The following is a 25,224-nucleotide window of genomic DNA, read 5'->3' on the forward strand; positions in this document are numbered from 1 at the left end:
GAGTTCTCCTTCCTTTTCTGTGAAAAGTAGCCTGTATTTTCAGTGTAGTCGTTTTCTCAGCCTACTTCCTCCTTTTTATTTTATATTACCTTTGACTTTTTTGGTTTTTTTTTTTTTGTTTTGTTTTGTTTTTTTGAGATAGAGGCTTGCTCTGTCACCCAGGCTATTGTGCAATGGCGTGATCTCGGCTCACTGCAACCTCCGCCTCCTGGGTTCAAGCAATTCTGCCTCAGCCTCTTGAGTAGCTGGGATTACAGACATTTGCCACCACACACAGCTAATTTTTGTATTTTAGTAGAGATGGGGTTTCACCATGTTGGCAGGCTGGTCTCAAACTCCTTACCTCAGGCGATCCACCCACCTCAGCCTCCTAAAGTGCTGGGATTATAGGCGTGAGCCACTGCGCCCGGCCTACCTTTGACTCTTAAAATCAGTAATTGAGTATTTCTTAAAATAATTGTGGGTTTTCTGGGAATCTTGTTGGGGTCCATTCCATTAGACAAAAACCACACCCAGAATTATCTTCAAGGGTAAGCTGTTGTCTGCATTGGTATTCTTCTGAAGCTGAGGGGCAGCATGGACAGTGCCCTTCACATTCTTAGAAACCCTGCTGTTGAAAAGAGGATCTGCGAGGCATGCATAGAAAATCCATCGAGAGCGTTTGGATTGAATAGCTCTTTGAGGCATCACTTTAGATCTTTCTGAAGTCTTCACAAAAAGATTTAAGTCACATCCTAAGATTTAATCTGTAGATCATGTTTTCTTGACTGTGCCCTGAATTTGATCTTTGCCTAGAAACCATTTCTTAATGTTAGCATCATGTGCCATCTGGAGAGGCTGGGCATTTTTAAAACCGGCAGATCCCGGTTCCTTTATGTTGAACAGTTTTGTTTGTTTGTTTTTACCTTCTCTCTCTCCTATTTTACTGTGAGCAGCAGTAAGAAGCCAAGCAACACCTTCCACATTCTGCCTGAAAATCTCCTTAGCTAGACCACCCACTTCATGAGGTACATTCAACTTACATTTCTGCTACCAACCACATTTTTACAGAATGTTCTTTTATTTCATAACAGAGACCCTGTTTCTTCCAATCTCCACTAAGAGTTTCCTCACTTTCCTTTAGGCCTCCCCAGCAACTTCCCTAAAGGCCATGAGACTTCTATATATAGTCTCTCAAAGCACCTTAGACACTCACGCTTTCCACAGAGTCCTTCTGGCTCCTGCCTGTGGCCAGTTCTGAGGCCACGCCCACATCTATAGAGCTGTTTGTATAGAGCTGTTTGATGTCAGCACTCCTTTTCTAGGTACCAGAATCTGCATTAGTTACCTGTTGCCATGATGTAAATTATTCCAGAACTCAGTGACTTTAAGCAGCAATCACTTGTCATCTCAAGGGCCATGTGGGTCAGGAATCGAGTGGCTCAGCTGGGCAGTCCTGGTATGAGGCTCCTGGTGTCCAGTTCCTCTTAGTCTGAAGAACTGGAAACAGAGAGGTTATGTGCTACCTTCTACAAACCCAGTGTATGAGTTTGAGGTCATATGAGGTCTCAGGGAAGACGCCATACAGGCTGCAGTGTCTGAGGTCTGGAGCCAGAAAACCCACTTCCAGCACGGTTCACTCACACGGCAAGGAGGCCGGGGACCACCAGGGCCTTGGCTGCTCTCTACGCATGCCTCTCCAAAGGGTTGCTGGGGTGGCTTACTGGTAGCTGGCTTACTCTGCAGTAACCCAGGCAGAAGAGTGAGGTGAGAACTGCTGTGCCCTTTATGATCTAGCCTCAGAAATCACACGCTGTCACTTCCTCAGCACTTTAGTGGACATGGGTCCGCCCAGTTCATGGAGCAGGGGTCTGAACAGGGGCACATAGGAGGAGGCCCAGATCGTGGCTGCTGTGGGTGAGTTGCACAGCCTCTCTCAAGCTGCAAAATAAGAACAGCAGCACCTTCCTCAAGGCGTGGTTATGAGGACTAAAGGAAATAATGGATGCAGATAACTAGATCTAGATAACTAGATGCAGTGGCTGCCAGAGGTGAACACTGGCGGCTTGGATTGACACTGTCTTTGGTGGTACCCCCTCAGGCTGCCAGGAGATAGCTGAGGAATTCCGTGCCCAGGAAATCGACGGGCAAGCCCTGCTGCTGCTCAAGGAGGACCACCTGATGAGCGCCATGAACATCAAGCTGGGGCCCGCCCTGAAGATCTACGCCCGCATCAGCATGCTCAAGGACTCCTAGGGCTGGCGGAAGCCAGGATTCTGGCCCAGGGCGCCTCCTCCCGACTGAGCAGAGCCAGACAGACATTCCTGAGGGGCCCAGAAATGGGGCCAGTTGGAGGGCAGGGGCTCTCCCTAGGGGCGTAGCTGGTGAGGAGGTCTGGGCACCTCCTCCATGGCTCTCAGGGGCCTTTCATTTCTGTGGGAGGGGCAGAGAGGTAGGTGGCACAGAAGATGGGGCTTTATGCTTGTAAATATTGATAGCACTGGCTTCCTCCAAAGTCCCAATACTCTAGCCCCGCTCTCTTCCCCTCTTTCTGTCCCCCATTTTCCAGGGGGTATATGGTCAGGGCTCCCCAACCTGAGTTGGGTTACTTCAAGGGCAGCCAGCAGGCCTGGATGGAGGCCTAGAAAGCCCTTGCCTTCCTTCCTCCCACTTCTTTCTCCAGGCCTGGTTAACTCTTCCGTTGTCAGCTTCTCCCCCTTCAGCCTGTTTCTGCAGCAGCCAGGGTTCTCCCCCCTACACCCTCTGCAGGTGGAGAGAGAGAAGCTGGGCCCAGCCGGGCCGTGCCTGCTGGCACAGACGCCTTAACGCTGTGTGTATGACTGTGTGACTGTGTGGGAGCCTGGACTGACAGATAGGCCAAGGGCTACTCTCTGGCATCTCCAGGTGTTTTGTAGCAAACAGCCACTTAGTGCTTTGTCCTGGACTCCACTCAGCCTCAGGATGGGGAATAGCCAAGAATGGCAGCCTCAGCGCAGAGGCAAGGTCAGAAAGAGACGGCGCTTCAGAGTTTCCTTTCCAGACACCCCTCCCCGCACTGTGAAGTTCCCCTGACTGCCCTCCTGGTTCACAAAGAGCATTAAGAAAGCTGCGGTGGTCTGAGCAACATAGCCCAGAGGGCTGAGCCTCCTGGCCTGCCTGCCCGCCCACCCTGGGAGTCCCAGTGGTGAGGCTCAGAGAACTTCTAAGGGGAGAGAACAGCTGGAGTTTCTGTTGATGTGAAGAAGGCAGCTCTTGGCCTCCCACTCCCACACTTCTTTGCCTATAAATCTTCCTAGCAGCAATTTGAGCTACCTGAGGAGGAGACAGGGCAGAAAGGGCGAGGGCCTGCCTCTGACCTGCCGTGTCCTTTGCAGGAAGGAGGTAGGCACCTTTCTGAGCTTATTCTATTCCCCACCCACACCCCCAGGCAGGGTTGGAAATGAAGGACTTTTTTAACCTTTGTTTTTGTTTTTTAAAAATAAATCTGTAAAATCTGTCTCTTTGGTGCCTTTCTCCCCTAGGAATGCCTGTCTCTGGGCCCAAATGGCTACTTTTCACCCATACAGAGACAGGTGGGTCCCTGGGCTGGGGAAGGGACCTTAAGTGGACGGCATATCCTCCACACTTTTCTGGAGCTGGGTCATTTGAGGGTGCCCTCAGCTGCAGTTCACACGGGTAGATACCAGCTTTCTTCACATGGTGTCCCTTGGAGTGAGAGGGTCCAGAAGCCCTTTCTACTCTGCGCCCCCCTACCCGCCATTCCCACTTGGGAGATGATGACTGTTTGTTGGGCTAGCAGCCTCTGGACACCTGGGGCAGAACCCAGACTCTCCCATCTTCCAGCACACACCTCTCGATAGAGCTGCACAGCATCCAGAATAGCCTTGGGATGGCTTTGGTTCACTGAGCACTTTTGCATGCTCAAATAGAAAATGATTAGGGCAGAGATGAGGCATCTAAGCCTTGAATAAAGAAGGAGAAAGGGCATTCCAGACCAAGGCAGTAAGTGCAAAGGCACAAGCATGAACGTGGAAGTGCAAATGAGAGGCAGGTGAGCTGGCTGGATTAGACCTGTGTGCTGCTAACCGTGACCTGTGTTGACCACATGCCTCTGAACCAGGCACTGTGCTAGAAATGAGACTGGGGTGAAGCACAGAATAACCATGTGCCCTCTTGCGTGGAGTGAAATCTACCCCACATCTATGGGGGGAGGGGAAAAAGGGGCAGCTTGGCCTTACTGCTCCTCCCCCTTCATCAGGTTTTTCCCTAAGGGACCATTTCCACCTGTTAAAAATTTAGGTTATGGCTGCCCACATCTGTAAACCCAGCACTTTGGGGAGGCCGATGTGGGAGGATTGCTTGAGGCCAGGAGTTTGAGACCAACCTGGGCAACATAGAGAGACCCCATATCTACAAAAAAATATCAAAAAATGGCAAGGTGGTGCATACCTGTAATCCCAGCTATTCTGGAGGCTGAGGTCGATCACTTGAGCACAAGAGTTCAAGGCTGCAGTGAGCTATGATTGCACCACTGCACCCCCAACCCAGGTGACAGACAAAAACCCTATTTTTTTTAAAAAAAAAGCAGGGGTGGGGGTGGTTTGAGGGTCAGGCCACAACCTACTGAATCACAGTCTCTAAAGGACAATTACTTACTTGAAAGTCACTTTCAAGAACCAACACTCACATCTTAATAACTCCTCTTTGGAAAGCCTATTAAAATGGAACTGTCTTGGAGGAGAAACACACTGATTAGTTGATCCCCAGGGGGTAGAACTAGGGACTGGAAAGCCTGTCCCAGGAGGCAGGGAATGGCTGGCAGGACCCTGAGCTGACAGGGGAGGAGGAGGATGCTGAGACTGGGGAGTGAGCCCTGGGGAGCCCCCAGGCAAGAACGAACGCCCCATGTGCTGCCTCCTCTCCTGCTGCTGGAGTGCAGGCCACGTGCGCAGGTGCACCACTGGCCTATAGGACTCTGGGCAGTTCTTTTCACTTTCTGGACCTTAATTTTCCCTTTATGGAAGAAAATGAAAACCAGGCCCCACCTGAGTTTGTTGTGTGTAGCAAAGAGGGAGGGAACCAAACCTACTCCTAAAAGAAGATGTGGTGAATTTGATTCACACCAATAAGTATCCATCTTCTTTAGATGAAAAGCTCCAACCTGCTGCAAGTTTGCAGGGTGCACCTGCAATAGGCATTTGCTATTCCTGTTGTTTTCACTTTACACTGAATTTCACAGACCTATTTCCATCATGATCCACAATTTAAAGAAATATTTCCCAACCTTGTATACACACTTCAATATCTATCAACGGAAACAAACATTTCATGAAACAAAACCTACCCTTACGTACAATATAGAATATTTTCCATTCCTGTTCGTATTTTAAAAATCTTGGTCACGACCCACTAAACTCATTACACGGCCTTCAGATAGGTCACAACTGGAACTTTAAAAAGCACTGCCCAGAGTAAACCACAACGGTTCAACATCCACGAACTTACATGGTTCTCTCTCCTGGGTGACTGGTGTATGTACTGGTGTACATTCTACTGAGAAGGTAAAGGGCTCACTAGGTGAACTGTCCAAGGTCACAGGTGCCGAGTGCCCTTCAGATCTGGCTGAGGCTCTGTGCAGAATGGCTTTTCCTGGGTGGCAAACACCATACCTTGATTGCCAGCTGTTCCCAAGAACCAAAGACACTTCCCCTGGGGAGGGAAGAGGAGTCTGTACAAAATGACAGAGCCTCCAGCCAACCAGAACTGGCCTACTCAGACCCACCCTCTTCCAGGTGATTGGCCCCAAAAGGGTTGCCAGCCCCACTCCACCTTGGGGCCAGCTTCCCCCAAAAGGTCGCATCCCCGGCAGGTCCCTCGCAGGCAGTCCATCCTGACTGCTCCTGTGGGTACAGCTCCTCAGGTAAAGGGGGAGGAGCTGCTTGTTCCAGATCTCCAGGAGCAGGCCATTTCTTCCCCAGCTCTAAGCTGGGAAAGTTTGCTCCAGGCCATCCTACCTGCTTCCCCATATGGCTCTCAAGGAGGGACTCAGGTGAGGGGGGACAATGGTATGGAGAGGAAGAAAGCTTGGGGACAGCTGAGCTAAGAGGGATCCAGTCTGATGGCTAAAACAGTACCAAGGGGAGGCACCAGAGTGAGCCCAGGAGTACCAGCTGAGCCTCCGGTCCTGGGGAAAGGTGGCTCCAAGAGGGGACGTTGCCCCAGGAGAAGAAAGACAATCCATGTGCATGGACACCGGGGTGGGGGAGGTTGTATTCCACAAGATTTTGTAGCCAATGAAAAGCTGGACTCCCCTTGCTTCCCTTAACTCTAAACCCCCTTGGCAAGCCGGAAAGCAGAGACCTGGGGGTACATTCCCTCCCCGACTGTAACTGAGAGCTCCCTCTATCCCCACTGGGACTGATGGTCCAGGACTAGGAACCTGTGCCCCCTTAAGACCTAATGGCTGATCTTTAACCCTTTCTTGAAGCCAAGGAGAGTGGGGAGCAGGGCACAGGGTGGAGCTTGAGGGACCACCTTCTGCAGGTAGAACCTGAACAAGAAATATGGAGGAGTTGACTGATCAGGGGCCTCCACAGACCACGGGCTCCCACGCTGGGGCATAGGAGGGGCAGGAGGAGCTGGTGGGTCCCACCCAGTCCTGGGTCTCAGCACCCTCCCAGGCCTGACCACAGGAGTTCACAAGACCAACTCTGCCTGTGTGCCCTGGCTGAGGCCCAGAGCCCAGAATAAGCATCGGTTTGCCCTACCCTGGTTGGGAGGAGGCTGGTGAAGAGGGTGGGACAGCCACAGAGGGGGAGAAAGCCCCTCCAGCCTTTTCCTGCTCCTGTAGTACCTTACGCAGTACCTCGCACACCTCCCACAGTGCACCTCCCGAGGCAGCCTTGCCAGCTCCCAGTACGGGGTTTGACCAGGCTTCTAGGAACCAGAGAAGCCCAGCTGCAGCCAGCCCTCCAGGAGCTCAGACAGGAGCTGAATAGAGTGGGAAGGGAAGAAGCCAAGCCCACGGGGAGAAATAACAGGGCCGAGAACCTTGTGAGATGAGCCTCAGGGCTGAGCTAGGCCCAGGTCAAATGGAGCCCAAATGCCAAGCTGAAAGCTCTGGCTGGGGGATCGGACAGTCCTACTCAAAGCCCAACCCCACCCATTACCCGCCGTGCAAATGCCTTGGTGTAAAGTGTAAACAGGAATGGCAAATGCCTACTGAAGGTGCACCCTGAAAACTTGCAGTAGGTTGGGGCTTTTCACCTAAAGAACACAGATACTTATTGGAGGAGAAACAAGCTGATTAGTTGATCCCCAGACGGTAGAACTAGGGACTGGAAAGCCTGGTGCCCCAGGAGGCAGGGAATGGCTGGCAGGACCCTGAGCTGACAGGGGAGGAGAGGATGCTGAGATTGGGGAGTGAGCCCTGGGGAGCCCCCAGGCAAGAACGAACGCCCCATATGCTGCCTCCTCTCCTGCTTCTGGAGTGCAGGCCACGTGCGCAGGTGCACCACTGGCCTATAGGACTCTGGGCAGTTCTTTTCACTTTCTGGACCTTAATTTTCCCTTTATGGAAGAAAATGAAAACCAGGCCCCACCTGAGTTTGTTACATGTGTAGCAAAGAGGGAGGGAACAAAACCTACTCCTAAAAGATGTGGTGCATCTGATTCACACCAATGAGGCCGCCCAGCCTTGCAGAGGTGAGCTGTCACTGAGATCTGCTCCAAGCCTCTGTGCGTCCTCTCTCACACAGTGACCCTGGCCCAGCCCCCTTGCTGAGCGCTGCCCTCAGGTATTGTGTGTCCCCTGGACAGCAGTATTCACCTGAGTGTCCCAACTCAGTGCTTCTCAAGCTGCAGTTTGCATTTCCTTGATCTTTCCTTCTATGTTCTCAGCGATTGATCCCAGTGACCCAAATGGACCCCTGCTTTCTCCCCTAAGCAACTGCAACCCTAAGCAAGTGATTTAACCTTTCTAAGCCTCAGTTTCCTCATTTATAAAGTAGACATAAGCATAGCATCTCCTTCAAGGGGCTGTGGTGTGCCTTTAACAGGACAGGCACATAATACACTTGGCCAGGTATCCGTCTCAGTGTCTGGGATTATGCATAAGGAGTGCAGACTTAATCCTGAAGAAAATGGAGTTTTAAGCAAAGGAGTACCAGTCAACTTGGAAGACAGAATGAACACAAATAACTCATTCGTTGTTTCATTCATTTGCTGAACAAATAATTATCAATAGCATGAATTATGAGGCAGAGGCATAATGAGTGAGGCAGACAGTCCCTAGCATCGCTTGGCAGGTACTGGAGGAGAGGTCTGGGAAAGGGACAGAGGCACATCCTGGGGGAGGGACCTAACAGGAGGAGATGTCAAGGCCAGCTTCAGACAGGAGGAAGCTGGGTGCTGAGGAATGATGAGGAGCTTGTTGGCTGATGGAAGGAAGAGTGCAATCGGAATGGAATACAGAGGTGGGGAAGCCTAGGAGACTTCATAGTGAAGGGTAAAAGATGGAGACTCGGAGGCAGGGTCAGGAGGCTGTTATAGGAATCCAAGTGAGAAACAAGGAGGCACGGATAGGACAGTGAGGGAGGCCAGGAGAGGAGTTTTGGGCACTAGGAAGGAGGCAAAAGCAACAACTTGGCTGTCAGGAGAGAAAGCAGGGGTCCCACTTGGGTCACTGGGATCAATCGCTGAGAACACAGGAAGGGGAGAGTGAATGGCAGGGTGGGGGAGGAGTGAGTGGGGGGACGGAGGAGAGTGAGTGGGAGAACCCCCAGGGTTTGCTGATGGGCTGCATGTGGGGCATTAAATTATTTGTAACAATATTTTTATTGAAACCAGCACATCCGAATTTATACCTGTTTCACTGTTTTAATGTGGCTACTAGACATGTTTAAATTACATATGTGACTCACACTATACTTCCACTGGATGATGCTATTCTAGATCTCTTCCTACACTCATGAAAGAATGCGGCTATACGTGACTGCAAAGGCTCGAGTGCACAGGCACAGATGCTTCCCCCTGCCAGAAGCAAGGTCTGCCTCTCCATATTAGTTATTCCTTCCTTTTCACCTTAACACATTAGGGTCTGTTTTCCAGAGAGTACATATAAATCTACCTCGCCCTTTTCAATAGCCATGTTGATCTCCATTATACAAGTTGAGCACCCCTCATCCAAAAATCTGAAATCCAAAACGCTCTAGAATCCGAAATTTTTTGAGCACTGACAGGACATTCAAAGGAAATGCTCCCACTGGAGCATTTTGAATTTCAGATTTCCAGATTAGGGATACTTAGCCAGTAAATACAATGCAAATATTCAAAACTCCAAAAAAGTCCAAAATCCAAAACACTTTTGGTCCAAACTTTTGGATAAAGGATACCCAACCTGTATAGAGATGCCTAATTCACTGATCCAGTTCCCTACTGATGAACCCTGGGGTTGTTGCATTAGTTTGCTTTTTCAGAGAAGGCTACAGGAACATCCTGGGACTAGTCACTGCAGAGTCTCCATTCCTAGCTGCAGGCAAGCTGGCCAGGGGCTGTGAGCACTGACAGTGTTACAGTGGAGGAGCTGGACTTGGAAGGCTTCTCAGGCATGGTTAAGAGATGTGGACAGTGTCCTGCACTCAGCAGGAAACCACAAAATAACTTCAATTTTTTTGTGTGTAAATTGCTAACTTTGAATTTTTCCTTCATTAAAAAAGCAACATACTGTAAATACATTACAGAAAATTGAGGAGAAAATAAGAAACTAATTTTATTGCACAAACACATTCTTCCTTTTAATCTTATTTTCTGATGCACGTTTTTATTCTTGCTTAAATTGTAATCAGAGTGCACCTCAATTTTAGATCCTGCTTTTTTCATGTTCCTGTATGAGCATTTTTCTACGTGACTGCAGTCTTCCTAACACGTTTATTTGCCAGTCCCTTCAGCTGGACACTAAAGCCTTCTTCAGTTATATTTGAGCAGCTGAGATAATGCCTCTCCTTGTGACCCAAAACGCCTTCTCTGTGGGTGCTTTCCAGGCAGCATTCAACCAAGCTCAAGTCTCGCTTGTGTAAGGGAAACAAGCACACACCCATCAATACAACCACCCTGTCCCCTCCAGTTGCCACCCCATCTCTGTCCTCCTTACAGCCCGACTTCTGGAAAGACAGCCCCACTCCCACCCAACCCATGTGCCTCTCCTTAAGTCCTCTACCTGCTCAGTCTCCCTCCCATTCCCACCTGGTCTAGGCCTGGGCCCTGGCCTCCTCTCCCTCTGTACTCTCTCCCTCTCTCCCATAACATCCCTGCCCTCCTGGCAAATCCCAGAACTTTCTCCTGAGCCTGCCTGCCTTCTGGGCTCCAGCCCCCTTCCTCCAACCAGACAACCAGGCATCTTCTCCTTTCTGGTACCTCAGCCCCGTCCCTCAAATCCATGGCCAAGTCTTGCCCATGTGCCCTCCCTGACAGCCCCTCACCACCTATTCCTCCCCATCCAGCCGCCAACTCCCTGGTGTTGCCCCTGATACCTCCCAGGGGCTGGCACCTAACTCATCTTCCTGCCTCCAGCAGTGCCCTCCCTGCCACCCCACCAAGGCCAGGCTCCAGATTTCAGCTGGAGTACTTTAAGGTTTGTGGAGGGTTTTTTTGTTTGTTGGTTTTTGGGGGTTTTTTGTTTTGTTTTTTCAAATAAAAATCTGAGTCACTCCCTGGAGGAAATACCTTTCAGGGCTCCCCATGACCCTCAAGATGAAGTCCAATTCCCCGAGCCTGACATGCGGGCCCTGGGTGACCTGGCCCCGGCTCACCTCTGCAGCCTCATCCCTCCCTCCTCATCTGCTACTACACTCCACCCTGCAGTTCCACAGACATTCCAGGAGTGAGGCTTCCTCACTTTTGCATACTGTTGTTTCTTTTCCATGGACCTCTCTTCCCCCTCCATGCCTTCTTCACCTGAAGAACTTCTATTAATAATTTTTTATGTCCTACCTTAGAAGTCAACTCCTCCTCCAGGAGGCCCCAACTACCTCCTCATCTACGAAGGCTCAGGTGCTACCCTCCAATTTGCCTCATAGCATCTGATACTGTTCCCAATCACAGCATTCATTGTGCTGTGTTCCACGCATCTGTTTTCAGTCTGTCATGTGACCCATCCCCTCACCACCGCCCCCCCCTCCCCCGCCCAACTACACCCACATCTTCCTGACTCCGCACCCTGAAGACAGGGTCTGTGTCTCATTCACCTCTGAATCCCTGACTTAGCACAGTGCTTGACGCTGAGCTTGTGTCCAATAAATATATGTTGAATGCACGACTTAACAGAAACTGATGAACATCTTGATGCATAAACTTTTCTCATTCTGAAGATTATCTCCTTTGAACAGATTCCCAGAAGCTTGGAATTATTGAATCAAAGTGGATGAATATTGAACACTTTCAATTCCCATAGCTAAGTAGCTTTCCAAATGGCTGTAGCAATTTACACTCCAACCAGAAAGTGTAAGAGCACCAATCTCACTGCATTTTTGCAGCTTGGCTATTCTCATTATGCCTTTTATTTTTAAAATCAAGACAGGGTCTACCTCTGCCACCCAGGCTGGAGTCCAGTGGCATGATCATAGCTTACTGTAACCTTAACTCCTGGGCTCAAGCCATCCTCCTGCCTCAGCCTCCTGAATAGCTGGAACTACAGGTGCATACCATCTGGCTAATTTTTTTTTTTTTGAGACAGAGTCTTGCTCTGTCACCAGGCTGGAGTACAGTGGTGTGATCTCAGCTCACTGCAACCTCCGCCTCCCAAGTTCAAGTGATTCTCCTGCCTCAGCCACCCAAGTAGCTGGGACTACCGACGCGTGCCACCACGGCCAGCTAATTTTTGTATTTTTAGTAGAGATGGGGTTTCACCGTGTTGGCCAGGATGGGCTCGATCTCTTGACCTCGTGATCCACCCGCTCGGCCTCCCAAAGTGCTGGGATTACAGGCATGAGCCACCACGCCCAGCCCCGGCTAATTTAATTTTTTGCAGAGGCAGGGTCTTGCTCCGTTGCCCGGGCTGATCTCGAACTCCTGGCCTCAAGCAATTCTCCTGCCTTGACCTCCCAAAACACTGGGATTACATGCACGAGCCCCTCCCAGCCCTATTATGTTTTTTTTAAAAAGTGCTCATTTTATAGGCAAAACATACCACCTTGTTCTAATTTGTATATCTTTGATTGCCAGTGAGGGTGAACATTTTTCCATATATTTGCCTACTAAATGCACTTCTTCTTTGAGGATTTACCTGTTTGTGTGACATGGAAACTGTTAAGGCAGGCTGACTTGTTATGAGATGACTCTGGGGCTGTGGAGGAAGTGACCAGGAGCATGAAGAGTGCTGCTGCAATGATCCCGTGACGGAGGAGCAGGCCAGGGTCACTGTGGGGCACGGGGAAGAGCAGGGGGAGCAGAGATCAAGGAGACCAGGTCAACCCGGGACTGAAAGCAGACAGCAGGTGCAGAGCAGGAGGGGTCAGGGTGCACCCAGGTTTCTGGCTTGGCGCAGTGAACTGGAGGAGGGGCTGTGCTCAGAGACAGTGCCCAGGTGGATCCACACACCTGCAAGGCAGTTCGCAGCACTCTTTACTAGACACACCTGCTGAGGAACAGCTACGTGGGAAAGCAGGAGAGGCAGGGGCAGGAGGGTCTGAAGCTGGCGGCCTTCTTGAAAGAGACCAGGGGAGCCAGGTTTTGAAAGGATTTGTAGGCCGGACACGGTGGCTCACTCCTGTAATCCTAGCACTTTGGGAGGCCGAGGTGGGGGGATCACCAGAGGTCAGGAGTTTGAGACCAGCCTGGCCAACATGGCGAAACCCCGTCTCTACTAAAAATACAAAAATTAGCTGGGCAAGGTGGTGGGCACTCGTAATCCCAGCTATTCGGGAGGCTGAGTCACGAGAATCACTTGAACCCAGGAGGCAGAGGTTGCAGTGAGCTGAGACTGTGCCATTGCACGCAATCCTGGGCTACAGAGCGAGACTCCGTCTCAAAAAAAAAAAAAAAAAAAGAGGAAGGAAGGAAGGAAAGAAGGATGGATGGATGGATGGATTTGTAGGGGCAGGGAGTGGAGTGAGGAGGCTGCCAAGGTGACGATTAGGGTGTGTTCAGGAAGAATGGTCATCACTAGATAAAGCTGAGTGAACTATTGCAACATGAGAGGCCTTGTTCTCAACGCTTAGCTTGTGTGAAGGCAATGACAGCCCTAAGGCAGGAGTTCTTATTACCCCATCCTATAGATGAGACTGATGTGCAGAGGACCAGACCTTGCCCCAGGGTCAGAGAGCTAATGAGTGGTGGAGCTGGGATTCGAACCCAGGGCTCTGGCCCCCGTGTCTGTGCTCCTTACCATGTGGCTCCAGTTGCTCTAGATACGTGAGTACTCAGGAAGGTGGGGTGACAGTGGAACAAGCTCCCCAGAAGGAGCTTATTAAGATTCTCAGCATTTGGAGCCCTTCCTGGAAAACGAAGTGTGGACAAATCCCAAAGCCCACCTCTTCTGAGCCAAGAATTGGGCTGCTGAGTTCTGCTTGGAGGAGTTCACCTGGCCTGGTGACTGGAGCCACCACAGACACCTGGTCTCTGACCACAGCCAGCCCAGTAACTCTTCTCTAAGTCCCAGACAGCTTTTAACTCCCAGTGACTGAGGCGGGAGGATTGCTTGAGCTGAGTTGGAGACAAGCGTGGGCAACATAGCAAGACCCCATCTCTAAAAAAAAAAAAAAAAAACAAAATTAGGCGTCTATAGTCCCAGCTACACAGGAGGCTGAGGTGGGAGGATAGCTTGAGCCCAGGAGTTCAAGGCTGCAGTGAGCTGTGATCACACCACAACACTCCAGCCTGGGTGACAGAGTGAGGCTGTCCCAAAAAAAAAAAAAAAAAACTCCCAGTCACCGAGCCACAAACACTTGTGCATCCTCTCCCGGCCTCTCCTGTCCAAGGTCAGTCCCACCTTCCACCCAGGATAAGTAAGTACCTCAACCCCTAACGTTATCATCCCCGCAACCTGCCCAAGGTCATGCCCCTGCACAAGAAACTGGTAACACTGGCTACCTTCATGCAGAAGAACCAGCTGGCTGGAAGTAAGAAAGACTTTTCATGTATGTGTGCATATAAATATTTGTGTCTATACATATAAATGAGTTACTGATGCCCCCCTCCCGCCCCCAGGGCCTGGAAGAGAATCTTCTGGCGGCAGATCCTACTTGCACTTGGCCTCTTAGGCCTGTTTCTGTATGGCCTCCCTAAATTCAGGTAAAAGCCCCTTTCCCCAGCACTTGAGGTGGGACCACAGAGTCAGGTTTAAAGGGGATCTGTCTAAGTGCCTCCTTGAGGGATGGAGGGTGGTGGCTAACTCAGCTCAAGTGTCCTTGTGAGCTCTCTCTCCTTGTAAGAAGCAAAGCCAGAGGGCTCCTGGCCAGGCTGACATGCTTCTTACGGCTGCCTGCCCCCCGCCCCTCAACCCACCACAGGCATCTGGAAGCCCTCATCCCCATGGGCGTCTGCCCTTCGGCCACAATGTCCCAGCTGAGAGACAACTTCACAGGTGCCCTGCGTCCCTGGTAAGAAGCTCCCATCCCTTCTACTCCAAGGGCACCCCAAAACCCTACACAGTTCTGCCCCATGTCCCTGCCCTCCACACATCTCCCACCCCAGCAGAGCCAGGCACTCTGCCACCAAGTCCAGCAGCCCCATCGGGCCACACATCTCCCAGTCCTCTGTGTTGCTCTGAGCTGGAGGCTTCCAGGGGCAGCAACTAGGTCTCATCCGTCTATGGGTCCCTAGGGCTCAGCACTGGGGAGGTGGCAGTGAACATGCACCAAGTGGGTGGATGAATGGAGCTATTTCCATTTCCCATCCCTGCCCTGGCCAGGGCCCGGCCTGAAGTTCTGACCTGTACCCCCTGGGGGGCTCCCATTATTTGGGATGGCTCTTTCGACCCAGATGTGGCCAAGCAAGAGGCTAGACAGCAGAACCTCACCATTGGGCTGACTATCTTTGCTGTAGGCAGGTAAGGCCTGGGAAGGGGAGCAGTGCTGTCAAAGCTGTGAGTGGGAGGGGTGTGCATGTGATGAAGGAGGCGGGGCACCCTGCTCCCCTGTGCCATGGGATCCCAAAGTGAAGCGAGAAGCAAAGACAGCACTTCTTGCCCCACACCCCCAGATGAGCACAGGACCATCCTTCTCCTCCTCCCTGGACACCAACACCATAGAGCCCACCCAACACAGGCAGCCAGGGCTGTTCTAGAACCACATCTGGAAGGGACCTGCCTAGGGGCTGGGGCTCATCCATCTGGAGGCACTGGTTTTGTAGTGAGAAAATGATGGAGTCTTTCAGGTGAGAGTGGTGAGAGGAGGGGAGTGTGACTGGGTAAGTAGAGGGATGATTCACTGCATTAGGTGCCCATTGGAGGTCAGCAGCTCAGGTGCAGGTACACAGGATTGTGGGGGCAGGTGCCAAGCAAGTCTGATGAAGGGAGAGGGGCTGGGGAGCTGAAGGATTGCAAGGGAGTGAATCTGAACTGGGCAGAGGGAAGTGAAGAGAGGAAGGGGGTGACAAATACTGAAGTGGCAAGGTCACCAGATTAGAGGATTCAGTGAGGTAGGACTGTTTTGGGTTGGGGGTGGTAATCACAGTAAGTGAGCTAGAAGAACGAGGTCCTTACAGAGTGGGACAGACACTGATGAAGATCAAGTTGAGGGAGTAGCCATGGGAACAGGTAACTGTGAAGGGAACAGGTGACTGTGGAGGGCACGGGAAAATCACTACAGGAAAGGAGGTCAAGAGAAGAAATGGCAGCGGGGCGCGGACCTCCCCACTATGGATGACAGGGAGTGTCTAAACCGGGTGTCAACCTTCCTGAAGTGACACGAAGGGGACTCTTGGCTGACAGTGGCAGTCAGATCCTATAACCTAGTTTCGGGCAACTAAAAGAAGCATTTCTAAAAGTGGAACTAGTTGCTTTGGGAAGGTGGTGAGAACCTCCCATTCAGCAAGGATGGGAAAGGAATTTTGTTACCAGATACCCCAGACAACTGTTCAAGGCTCCTCGAACTCTGTCCCCCACACCCTACAAGGGAGGGAAAGCCAGGAGTGCCACTGACAGGCAAGGGGATGAAAACGACCAAGGGCTGCCCCGTGGACCAGGTGGGCAGAACTGCTGGGCTACTTGGACCTTCACCTCTCCCAGGGCCTCTGTGCTCCCACTTCCATCACACATGCTGAGTAGGGCGTTCCTGCCCCAGCCCTAGGGTCAGACACTCAATGTACAGAAAATTCTGGGATACTGAGGTCCTGAGTTCCAAGATTCTGAGTCCAACACCACAAAATGCTGAGATTTCCTAGGTCTCTGATTCCCATTTCCCACAGTCACCAGGAATAGAGCAAGTGCAAGTAAAGGTACAGGCTCTAAGGCCAAGCTGGGTTCAAATCCTGGCTCAACCACTTACCAATGGTACATACAAGTTTCTAACGCTCTTTAGATGAGACAATGCACATTGACATAGAAAGCAGTGGCTGCCACATGATAAAAGTTCAAAGTATTATTAGGCACTGTTACTACTATTTTAAAGTCCTAGGATCCCAAGGTCTGTTCATACAGTATTCCAGGCAGCCTCGTTATCTATATAGTGAAAGACAGTGACTTAAAACAACTTATTATTATAGCTCATAAAATAATTTCCCTCTCCCTCTCCCCGGTCTCCCTCTCCCCGGTCTCCCTCTCCCCGGACTCCCTCTCCACGGTCTCCCTCTCCCTCTCTCTCTCTCCACGGTCTCCCTCTGATGCCGAGCCAAGGCTGGACTGTACTGCCGCCATCTCGGCTCACTGCAACCTCCCTGACTGATTCTCCTGCCTCAGCCTGCCGAGTGCCTGGGATTGCAGGCGCACGCCGCCACGCCTGACTGGTTTTTGTATTTTTTGGTGGAGACGGAGTTTCGCCGTGTTGGCCGGGCTGGTCTCCAGCTCCTGACTGCGAGTGATCTGCCCAACTCGGCCTCCCGAGGTGCCGGGATTGCAGACGGAGTCTCGCTCACTCAGTGCTCAATGTTGCCCAGGCTGGAGTGCAGTGGCGTGATCTCGGTTCGCTACAACCTCCACCTCCCAGCCGCCTGCCTTGGCCTACCAAAGTGCCGAGATTGCAGCCTCTGCCCGGCCGCCACCCCGTCTGGGAAGTGAGGAGCGTCTCTGCCTGGCCGCCCATCGTCTGGGATGTGAGGAGCCCCTCTGCCCGGCCGCCCAGTCTGGGAAGTGAGGAGTGCCTCTTCCCGGCCGCCATCCCGTCTAGGAAGTGAGGAGTGTCTCTGCCCGGCCGCCCATCGTCTGAGATGTGGGGAGCGCCTCTGCCCCGCCGCCCTTTCTGGGATGTGAGGAGCGCCTCTGCCCGGCCGCTACCCCCATCTGGGAACTGAGGAGTGTCTCTGCCCGACCGCCACCCCGTCTGGGAGGTGAGGAGCGTCTCTGCCTGGCCGCCCCGTCTGAGAAGTGAGGAGCCCCTCCGCCCAGCAGCCACCCCATCTGGGAAGCGAGGAGCGTCTCCGCCCGGCAGCCGCCCCATCCAGGAGGTGGGGGGGCAGCCCCCGCCCGGCCAGCCCCCCGTCTGGAAGGTGGGGGGCGCCTCTGCCCAGCCGCCCCGTCTGGGAAGTGAGGAGCCCCTCTGCCCGGCCGCCACCCCATCTGGGAGGTGTACCCAACAGCTCATTGAGAACGGGCCATGATGATGATGGTGGTTTTGTCGAATAGAAAAGGGGGAAATGTGGGGAAAAGAAAGAGAAATCAGATCGTTACTGTGTCTGTGTAGAAAGAAGTAGACATAGGATACTCCATTTTGTTCTGTACTAAGAAAAATTCTTCTGCCTTGGGATGCTGTTAATCTATCACCTTACCCCCAACCCCGTGCTCTCTGAAACATGTGCTGTGTCCACTCAGGGTTAAATGGATTAAGGGCGGTGCAAGATGTGCTTTGTTAAACAGATGCTTGAAGGCAGCATGCTCGTTAAGAGTCATCACCACTCCCTAATCTCAAGTACCCAGGGACACAAACACTGCGGAAGGCCGCAGGGTCCTCTGTCTAGGAAAACCAGAGACCCCTGTTCACATGTTTATCTGCTGACCTTCCCTCCACTATTGTCCTATGACCCTGCCAAATCCCCCTCTCTGAGAAACACCCAAGAATGATCAATAAATACTAAAAAAAAAAAAAAAGAAACTTTGACATGACAAAATAATAATAATAATAATTCTGTGGAGGGCCCGGCGCAGTAGCTCACACCTGTAATCCCAGCACTTTGGGAGGCCCGAGACGGGAGGATCACCTGAGGTCAGAGTTCGAGACCAGCCTGGCCAACACGGTGAAACCCCATCTCTACTAAAAATACAAAAAAATTGGCCGGGCGTGTTGGTGGCCACTTGTAATCCCAGCTACTTGGAGCCTGAGGCAGGAGAATCGCTTGAAGCCGGGAGGCAGAGGTTGTAGTGAGCTGAGATAGCGCCACTGTACTCCAGCCTGGGCCACAGGAGCGAAACGCTGTCTCAAAAATAATAATTCTGTGTGTCAGTAATTCAGACAGGGCTCAGCAGGAAGGGCTCCTCTTCTCATGCTCTCAAATGTCTGCGTCTCAGCTGGGAGACCAACTGCTGAAGACTGGTGGGGGCCAGCTTAGACTTCCTCACTCATGGCAGCACCCAAGTTCTGGGACTTCTTAAATGGAGGCTTAGAGCTCTAAAGAGAGAAAGGCTGCCAGTCGTCCAAAGGGCCAGTATGAGGCAGGAGTGGCAGGCAATTTGCAAGCATCTTCAGTCCAACCTGCCCTGCCCCATCTAAGTTGAAAGATGCTAGGGCTAGAGGGTCCGGAGTGCCAAGGCCGGGTGTAGGGAGGACCAGGCAGCACTGGTGGGGTGGGGGTAATGTTGGGGTGGGGGTGAGGTGGGTGAGGTTGGGGTGGGGTAGGGGTGAGGTGGGGTGAAGTGAGGTTGGGGTGGGGTGAGGTTGGGGTGCGGGTGAGGGTTGGGTGGGGTGAGAAGGGGGTGAAGGCTGGGTGGGGCAGCAGTGGGGGTGAGGTGGGGGTGAGCTTGGGTTAGGCGCGCTGAGGTGGGGGTAGGGATAAGGTTGGGGTGGGGTGAGGTTGGGGTGGGGGTGAGGGTTGGGTGGGTTGAGGTGGGGGTGAAGGTTGGGTGGGGTGGGGGTGGGGGGGAGGTGGGAGTGGGGTGAGGTGGGGATGGATTGAGGTTGGGGTAGGGTGAGATGGGGATGACGGTTGGGTGGTGTGGGGTGGGGTTGAGGGTTGGGTGGTGTGAGGTGGGGGTGAGGGTTGGGACGGGTGGGATGAGGTGGGGGTGAGGGTGGGGTGGGAGTGGGGGTGAGGGTGGGGTGGGAGTGGGGGTGAGGGTGGGGTGGGAGTAGAGGTGAGGTGAGGTGGGGAGGCCGGCCCCGCCTCGCTTCACTCTCAGGCTGACGGTGGCGCCGCGCCCTTAGATACCTGGAGAAGTACCTGGAGCGCTTCCTGGAGACGGCGGAGCAGCACTTCATGGCGGGCCAGAGCGTGATGTACTACGTGTTCACCGAGCCGCCGGGAGCGGTGCCCCGCGTGGCGCTGGGCCCGGGACGCCGGCTGCCCGTGGAGCGCGTCGCGCGCGAGCGGCGCTGCCAAGACGTGTCGATGGCGCGCATGCGCACGTTGCACGCGGCGTTGGGCGGGCTGCTGGGCCGCGAGGCGCACTTCGTGTTCTGCATGGACGTGGACCAGCACTTCAGCGGCACCTTTGGGCCCGAGGCGCTGGCCGAGTCGGTGGTGCAGCTGCACTCCTGGCACTACCACTGGCCGTCGTGGCTGCTGCCCTTCGAACGCGACGCGCATTCGGCCGCCGCGATGGCGTGGGGCCAGGGCGACTTCTATTACCACGCGGCGGTGTTCGGGGGCAGCGTGGCGGCGCTGCGCGGGCTGACGGCGCACTGTGCTGGGAGCCTGGCCTGGAGGCGCGCTGGCACGACGAGAGCCACCTCAACAAGTTCTTCGGGCTGCACAAGCCCGCCAAGGTGCTGTCGCCCGAGTTCTGCTGGAGCCCGGACATCGGCCCGCGGGCCGAGATCCGCCGCCCGCGACTGCTGCGGGCGCCCAAGGGGTACCGGCTGCTGCGGAACGAGCGCCGCCGCCGGCTCCCGGTCCTCCGGCTTCTCCGCCGGCCCAACCGGCCCGGCCTCGCTCCCCCTCCGGGCGTCTTTGGCCCCGGGAAGGTGTGGACTGGGAGTCACGAGAGGAAGAGATCCTGAAACCGGGCAGGGCCCTTCTGGACGCTGATGGCGCTCTGGAGAGCAGAGAGATACTGGATACAAAAGCCCTACCCGCTTCGTGTGCGCCAGTCCGTGGGAGTGGGAGTAGGAGGGAGAGCTCCTCGCCTTTGGGGAGCTCCTCACTTCAAGCGAAAAATCCCCTTCCCTTAGCTTAGCAGTGAGCGAGGCTCAACTGCAGTAGAGCCCCGAGCTATCAGCCTGTAGACCTTTCACCCCTGAGCCTGCAGAATGCAGCTGGTGTCTCTGGAGATGTTTTAGTCCCACCTGCAACCCCTTTTTTAAATGAGGAGACTGAGATACAAAAGAGGAAACATAACTGCCCAAGGACACAGAGGGTCCGAGTCACTGTGATGTCAGCGGCTGGAGAGGCGTGGCTGGCCCCTCGGGATGTCTCTGGGCAGGAGCCACAGGAAGAAACACAGGTGGCACCCCGTCATTGGCTCTGCCCTTTTACCTCCCCTGCTCATAAGCATGGTTTGTACATATTTCAGTAATATTATGATAAATTATTCCTGTGCTGCGAGACAAAGTAGCAAACATAAGAAGCCATGTTTGCTCCTTTCCCTTGCCAGCATAATTTCACAAAGCCCTGTGACAGCATATAGCTGTCAAAACAAAAAACACAGCTCCCCACGTCCCTTGCCAGAGTCACTATATTCCCTAAAAAAATAAGTGACTCTAGATATATCTCCATATAAGATAATGTCAGTTGGGGTTAGTGATCATGCTTCTATAAACTATAACCAGATACACTCTTACACACAAACTTAGATATAATTTTACGCATACTGAAGCTTCACCACCTATATCTAAACTATAAACTAAAATACTACATTCAGGCCGGGCATAGTGGCTCATGCCTGTAATCCCAGCACTTCGGGAGGCTGAGACACACAGATCACTTGAGGTTAGGAGTTTGAGACCAGCCTGGCCAACATGATGAAACCCCATCTCTACTAAAAATACAAAAATTAGCAGGGCGTGGTGGCACACACCTGTTAATCCCAGCTACTGGGGAGGCTGAGGCACAAGAATCGCTTGAACTCGGGAGGCGAAGGTTGCAGTGAGCCGAGATCGTACCACTGCACTCCAGCCTGAGTGACAGAGCAAGACTCTCTCTCAATAAAATAAATAAAATACTACATTCAAAGCGTCTGATAGAACCTTCTAAAGAGCTCCTCCTGGGCCATAGGCCTTGGTCGATGGTCCTCAATAAGACTTCTAAGTGACACTAACTTTAATTATTTAAAAACTTACTTTTATTCTTTAGTTGACATTCCCAAATTGTTATTATGGCTTTTTCTCCTAGGCAAAGTCCAAAATGACATTTTCTGGCCTGGGGGCGATAGCAGGGCAACATTTGGCCACAGTATCTGGGAGGGAAGTTTCCACATCCGCGGCAGCTGTCTAGACTTCTGATCCCCAGTGGGGAAACAGAGGCTCTGAATAGGAGTGTGAAGACATCAGACCCTCCCAGGAAGGTGGTCACAGAGCCAAGGAGATAGGGAAGGTAGCCACTGAAGCCCCTGAGATTTTATCTGACATTTGGGAAAACTGGGGCCCTGAGAGACTGGGATTTCACCCTGGCTCTTCTGAATCTTTTATGTAGTATTGTCACCAACCTTGCACTTTAATAGCCTCCACTCCCAGGTAGGGCAGCAATTCTTGCTATTTACCAGGCCCAGCTATTGACGATAAGAGAGATCTGTCCTCTCAAAAGCAGTTCAAAATGTCTCCTATCTAAACTAGATTAGCAAAACCCAGAAGGTCTTCTGGACTCAGGATTAGAGATGAGAATGGGCCACGTGTGTCAGAACAGGCAATTTGGCCGGGCACAGTGGCTCACACCTGTAATCCCAGCACTTTGGGAGGCTGAGGCAGGCGGATCACAAGGTCAGGAGTTCGAGACCAGCCTGGCCAGCATGGTGAAACCCTGTCTCTACTAAAAACACAAAAATTAGCCAGGCGTGGCGGTGGGCACCTGTAATCCCAGCTACTTGGGAGGCTGAGGCATGAAAATCACTTGAACCTGGGAGGCGGAGGTTGCAGTGAGCCAAGATCGTGCCACTGCACTCCATCCAGCCCAGACAACAGTAAGAGACTCCGTCTCAAAAAAAAAAAAAAAAATTTCTGCCTGTGAGCTGGGGAAGATGTGTGTCCTCCACCTTACCCTGCAGCATTCACTGAGGGCCACACGTGCTGACCCTAACAATTGCTGCAGACCCTAACAATTGCTGGGCCATTCAATACCTGAGCATGAGCCAGCAAGAGATGATGTGAACTGGCTCTTCTTCTGTGTGTGGGTAGACAAGTTCCTTACCTTTGCTGGCCTCAGTTTTCTCATACGTGAAATGTGGATGCCACTCTTCCTCCCTGCAGGGGTTGTGGTGCTGCTCTAGAAAACACAACTTGCCTTCCTCTCCGTGCCTGCCCTTTCTCCAGCATGCTCAGAGAGTGCAAAGGATTTGCCAAAGAACAGTCATTTCCTGTTTTTTGTTTGTTTTTGAGACAGCATCTCACTTTGTTGCCCAGGCTGGAGTGCAGTGGCTATGATCATGGCTCACTGCAGCCTCAACATCCCTGAGCTCAGGTGATCCTCCCACCTCAGCCTCCCAAGTAGCTGGGACTACAGGCACGCACCACCACACCAGGCTTTTTTTTTTTTTTTTTTTTTTTGTAGAGGCGGGGTTTCACCAAGTTGCCCAGGCTGGTCTCGAACTCCTGGGCTCAAGGGATACACTTGCCTTGGCCTCTCAAAGTGCTGGGATTCCAGGCATGAGCCACTGCGCCCAGCCAGTCATTTCTGTTTTAAAGGGGGAATAAATGGCATGCTCAGGAGTTTCCAAGGCGTGGACTGGAAGCAGCCTTGCGCTGTTGGGGATCTTCTTGAGGAGGGAGGGGTTCCAGGAAGCTGCAGGGTGGGCAACCCTTGGGAATGGCTCCCCTCCTAGTGAGCCCAGAGGCCTAAGGAGGGGTTGCGGGGGTGGGTACAGAGGGACTTGGATCTGAAGCAGGAATAACAAGAGGGCTAAAGCTCCTTCTGCAGCTGCCTCCATTACCATCAACACTGTCCTCAGCACCTATCCTGTGGCTCCCCCAGGGGCAGTGGCACTCACTCCCCACGTGAGCAAGTGAAAATCAGACTCAGTCCCCTCAGCATCACTACTACATGCAAAATCTCCACCTGTCCCAGCCGCCCCGCCTTGCCATGCAAGCTCAAATGCCACCCCTAGAAATTCCCAAACATCTTCAGCTCTCAGTCAGGGATCACTGATCATAAGGATCATAGATCCCTTAGGGCTAAGGCAAATAGCAGCAATAATGATGTGGACATATATTGGGTCTTACAATGTGCCAGTTCTAAGCATTAGACAGGTATTGATTCATTTAATCCTCACATCCACACTGTAAGTTGGTTACTACTGTTTACCTCATTTTACATATGAGGAAATCAGGCACAGATTTAGTAACTAACACAATGTCACACCACTAGCAACTTAAACTCATTAAAGTGAGAACAAACAGGAGATTAAACATAGCCAGAGGATGAAGACTGACAGGAACAGAGGTTACCACTAGCTCTTGGTCTCCTTGGTCCATTTCTGCTCTTTCTCTGCCGGCTTTGTTCTTCTGCTTGTGTCCAGCTCAACAGTCACCCCAAACCGCAGTCTACAGGGTTTTCCAGTTCAGGTACCCACCATCTCCTAACTTGTTCCTAATTCATGGAATAGAGAATCTGATAGGAGAGTCAGCTCCGTCCGGTGGTGTGCTGGTATAAGTCTAGCAGTTGACTGGGGAAAAAGAAGGCCCTGATTTATAGTGTTGCCAATATCCATGGTGTAAATCCCACCATGGCTGATTTCAAGCTACCAGTACTCCCTGAATGCAGAGCTTGGAAGAGGTGTGCACAGTTTTCTCACATGAATCAGGACAGCCATTATGCACCACTGGCTGCACCTATGTATCAAGTCAGAGTCAGGTGTCCACCCCTGGCCAATCAGCTGTGGCTGCAGTGGGGTCATGTGACACAAATATGGCTGCCAGAGCCCATCCTTTCATGGCAAAGCAGGCTATGGGAGGTCAATTTCAGAGAAAGAGATGAGGCCCCTGAGATTACTGAAAACATGCTGGTTCTTGGCTACCACACATCCATTTCCTCTTCTGATAGTAACACACTCTGGTTTCCTGTTAGGGAACCTCTTGTGCTTCAGAAAGTAAAGAAGGTGAGGGCTTCACCCTCTACTCCAGGCTTAGAGCATGGGCCCTAGGCCCAAGCCAAACAAGCACACGACATGATGCAGTTAGAACCAGGAAGACCCAATTAGACTTTTGCTGGGTGCTATGGTTTGAATGTGTCCCCCCCAAAAAACATATGTGTTGGAAACAACCCCCATTGCAACAGTGTTAGGAGTTGGAGCCTAGTGGGAGTTGTTGGGCCATGGGGGCTCCACCCTCATGAATGGATTAATGCTGATTATAAAAGGATATGAGGCTTCGAGTTCCATTTTTCTCACTCTCACCCTCTTTTTGAGATGGAGCTTGTTCTGTCTCCCAGTCTGGAGTGCAAATGGTGCAATCACGGCTCCCCACAGCCCTGACCTCCCAGGCTCAAGCAATCCTCTCACCTCAGCCTCTCAAGTAGCTGGGACTACAGGCGCATGCACCACCACACCTGGCCAATTTTCTTTTTCTTTTTTTTTGTAGAGACAAGGTCTCCCTATGTTGCCCAGGCTGGTCTCAAACTCCTGGACTCAAGTGATCCTCCTGCCTTGGCCTCCCAAAGTGCCAAGATTACAAGCATGAGCCACCAAGCCTGGCCTCACCCTCTCTTGCTCTTCTGCCTTCTGGCATGAGATGACATGGCATGAAGGCCCTCACCAGATGCTGGCACCATGCTCTTGGACTTCCCAAACTATGAGACTGG

The 25,224-nt window shown here is 52.3% G+C and overlaps 2 protein-coding genes across 11 annotated transcripts in view; both read left to right on the forward strand.

Moving 5' to 3' along the window:
• Positions 1–3,475, forward strand: part of PHC2 (polyhomeotic homolog 2) — a 107,836-nt gene extending 104,361 nt beyond the window's left edge. For all 10 annotated transcript variants that reach the window (XM_055391190.2, XM_055391199.2, XM_063700549.1 and 7 more), the window contains one exon: positions 2,081–3,475. In XM_055391190.2, the coding sequence (XP_055247165.2) occupies positions 2,081–2,235 (155 nt within the window). In that variant the 3' untranslated portion in view covers positions 2,236–3,475. The remainder of the gene's footprint in view (positions 1–2,080) is intronic.
• A 10,554-nt stretch (positions 3,476–14,029) lies between these two features.
• On the forward strand, positions 14,030–20,280 carry A3GALT2 (alpha 1,3-galactosyltransferase 2). Its single transcript, XM_063709450.1, is given in 6 exon segments — positions 14,030–14,093; positions 14,172–14,265; positions 14,484–14,573; positions 14,885–15,022; positions 19,485–19,972; positions 19,975–20,280. Coding segments are annotated over 6 exon segments (1,179 nt in total). The 3' UTR covers position 20,280.
• Positions 20,281–25,224: the final 4,944 nt, after the last annotated feature.

The sequence above is a fragment of the Gorilla gorilla genome, chromosome 1, assembly GCF_029281585.2.
Source record: "Gorilla gorilla gorilla isolate KB3781 chromosome 1, NHGRI_mGorGor1-v2.1_pri, whole genome shotgun sequence".
Taxonomy (NCBI): Eukaryota; Metazoa; Chordata; class Mammalia; order Primates; family Hominidae; genus Gorilla; species Gorilla gorilla.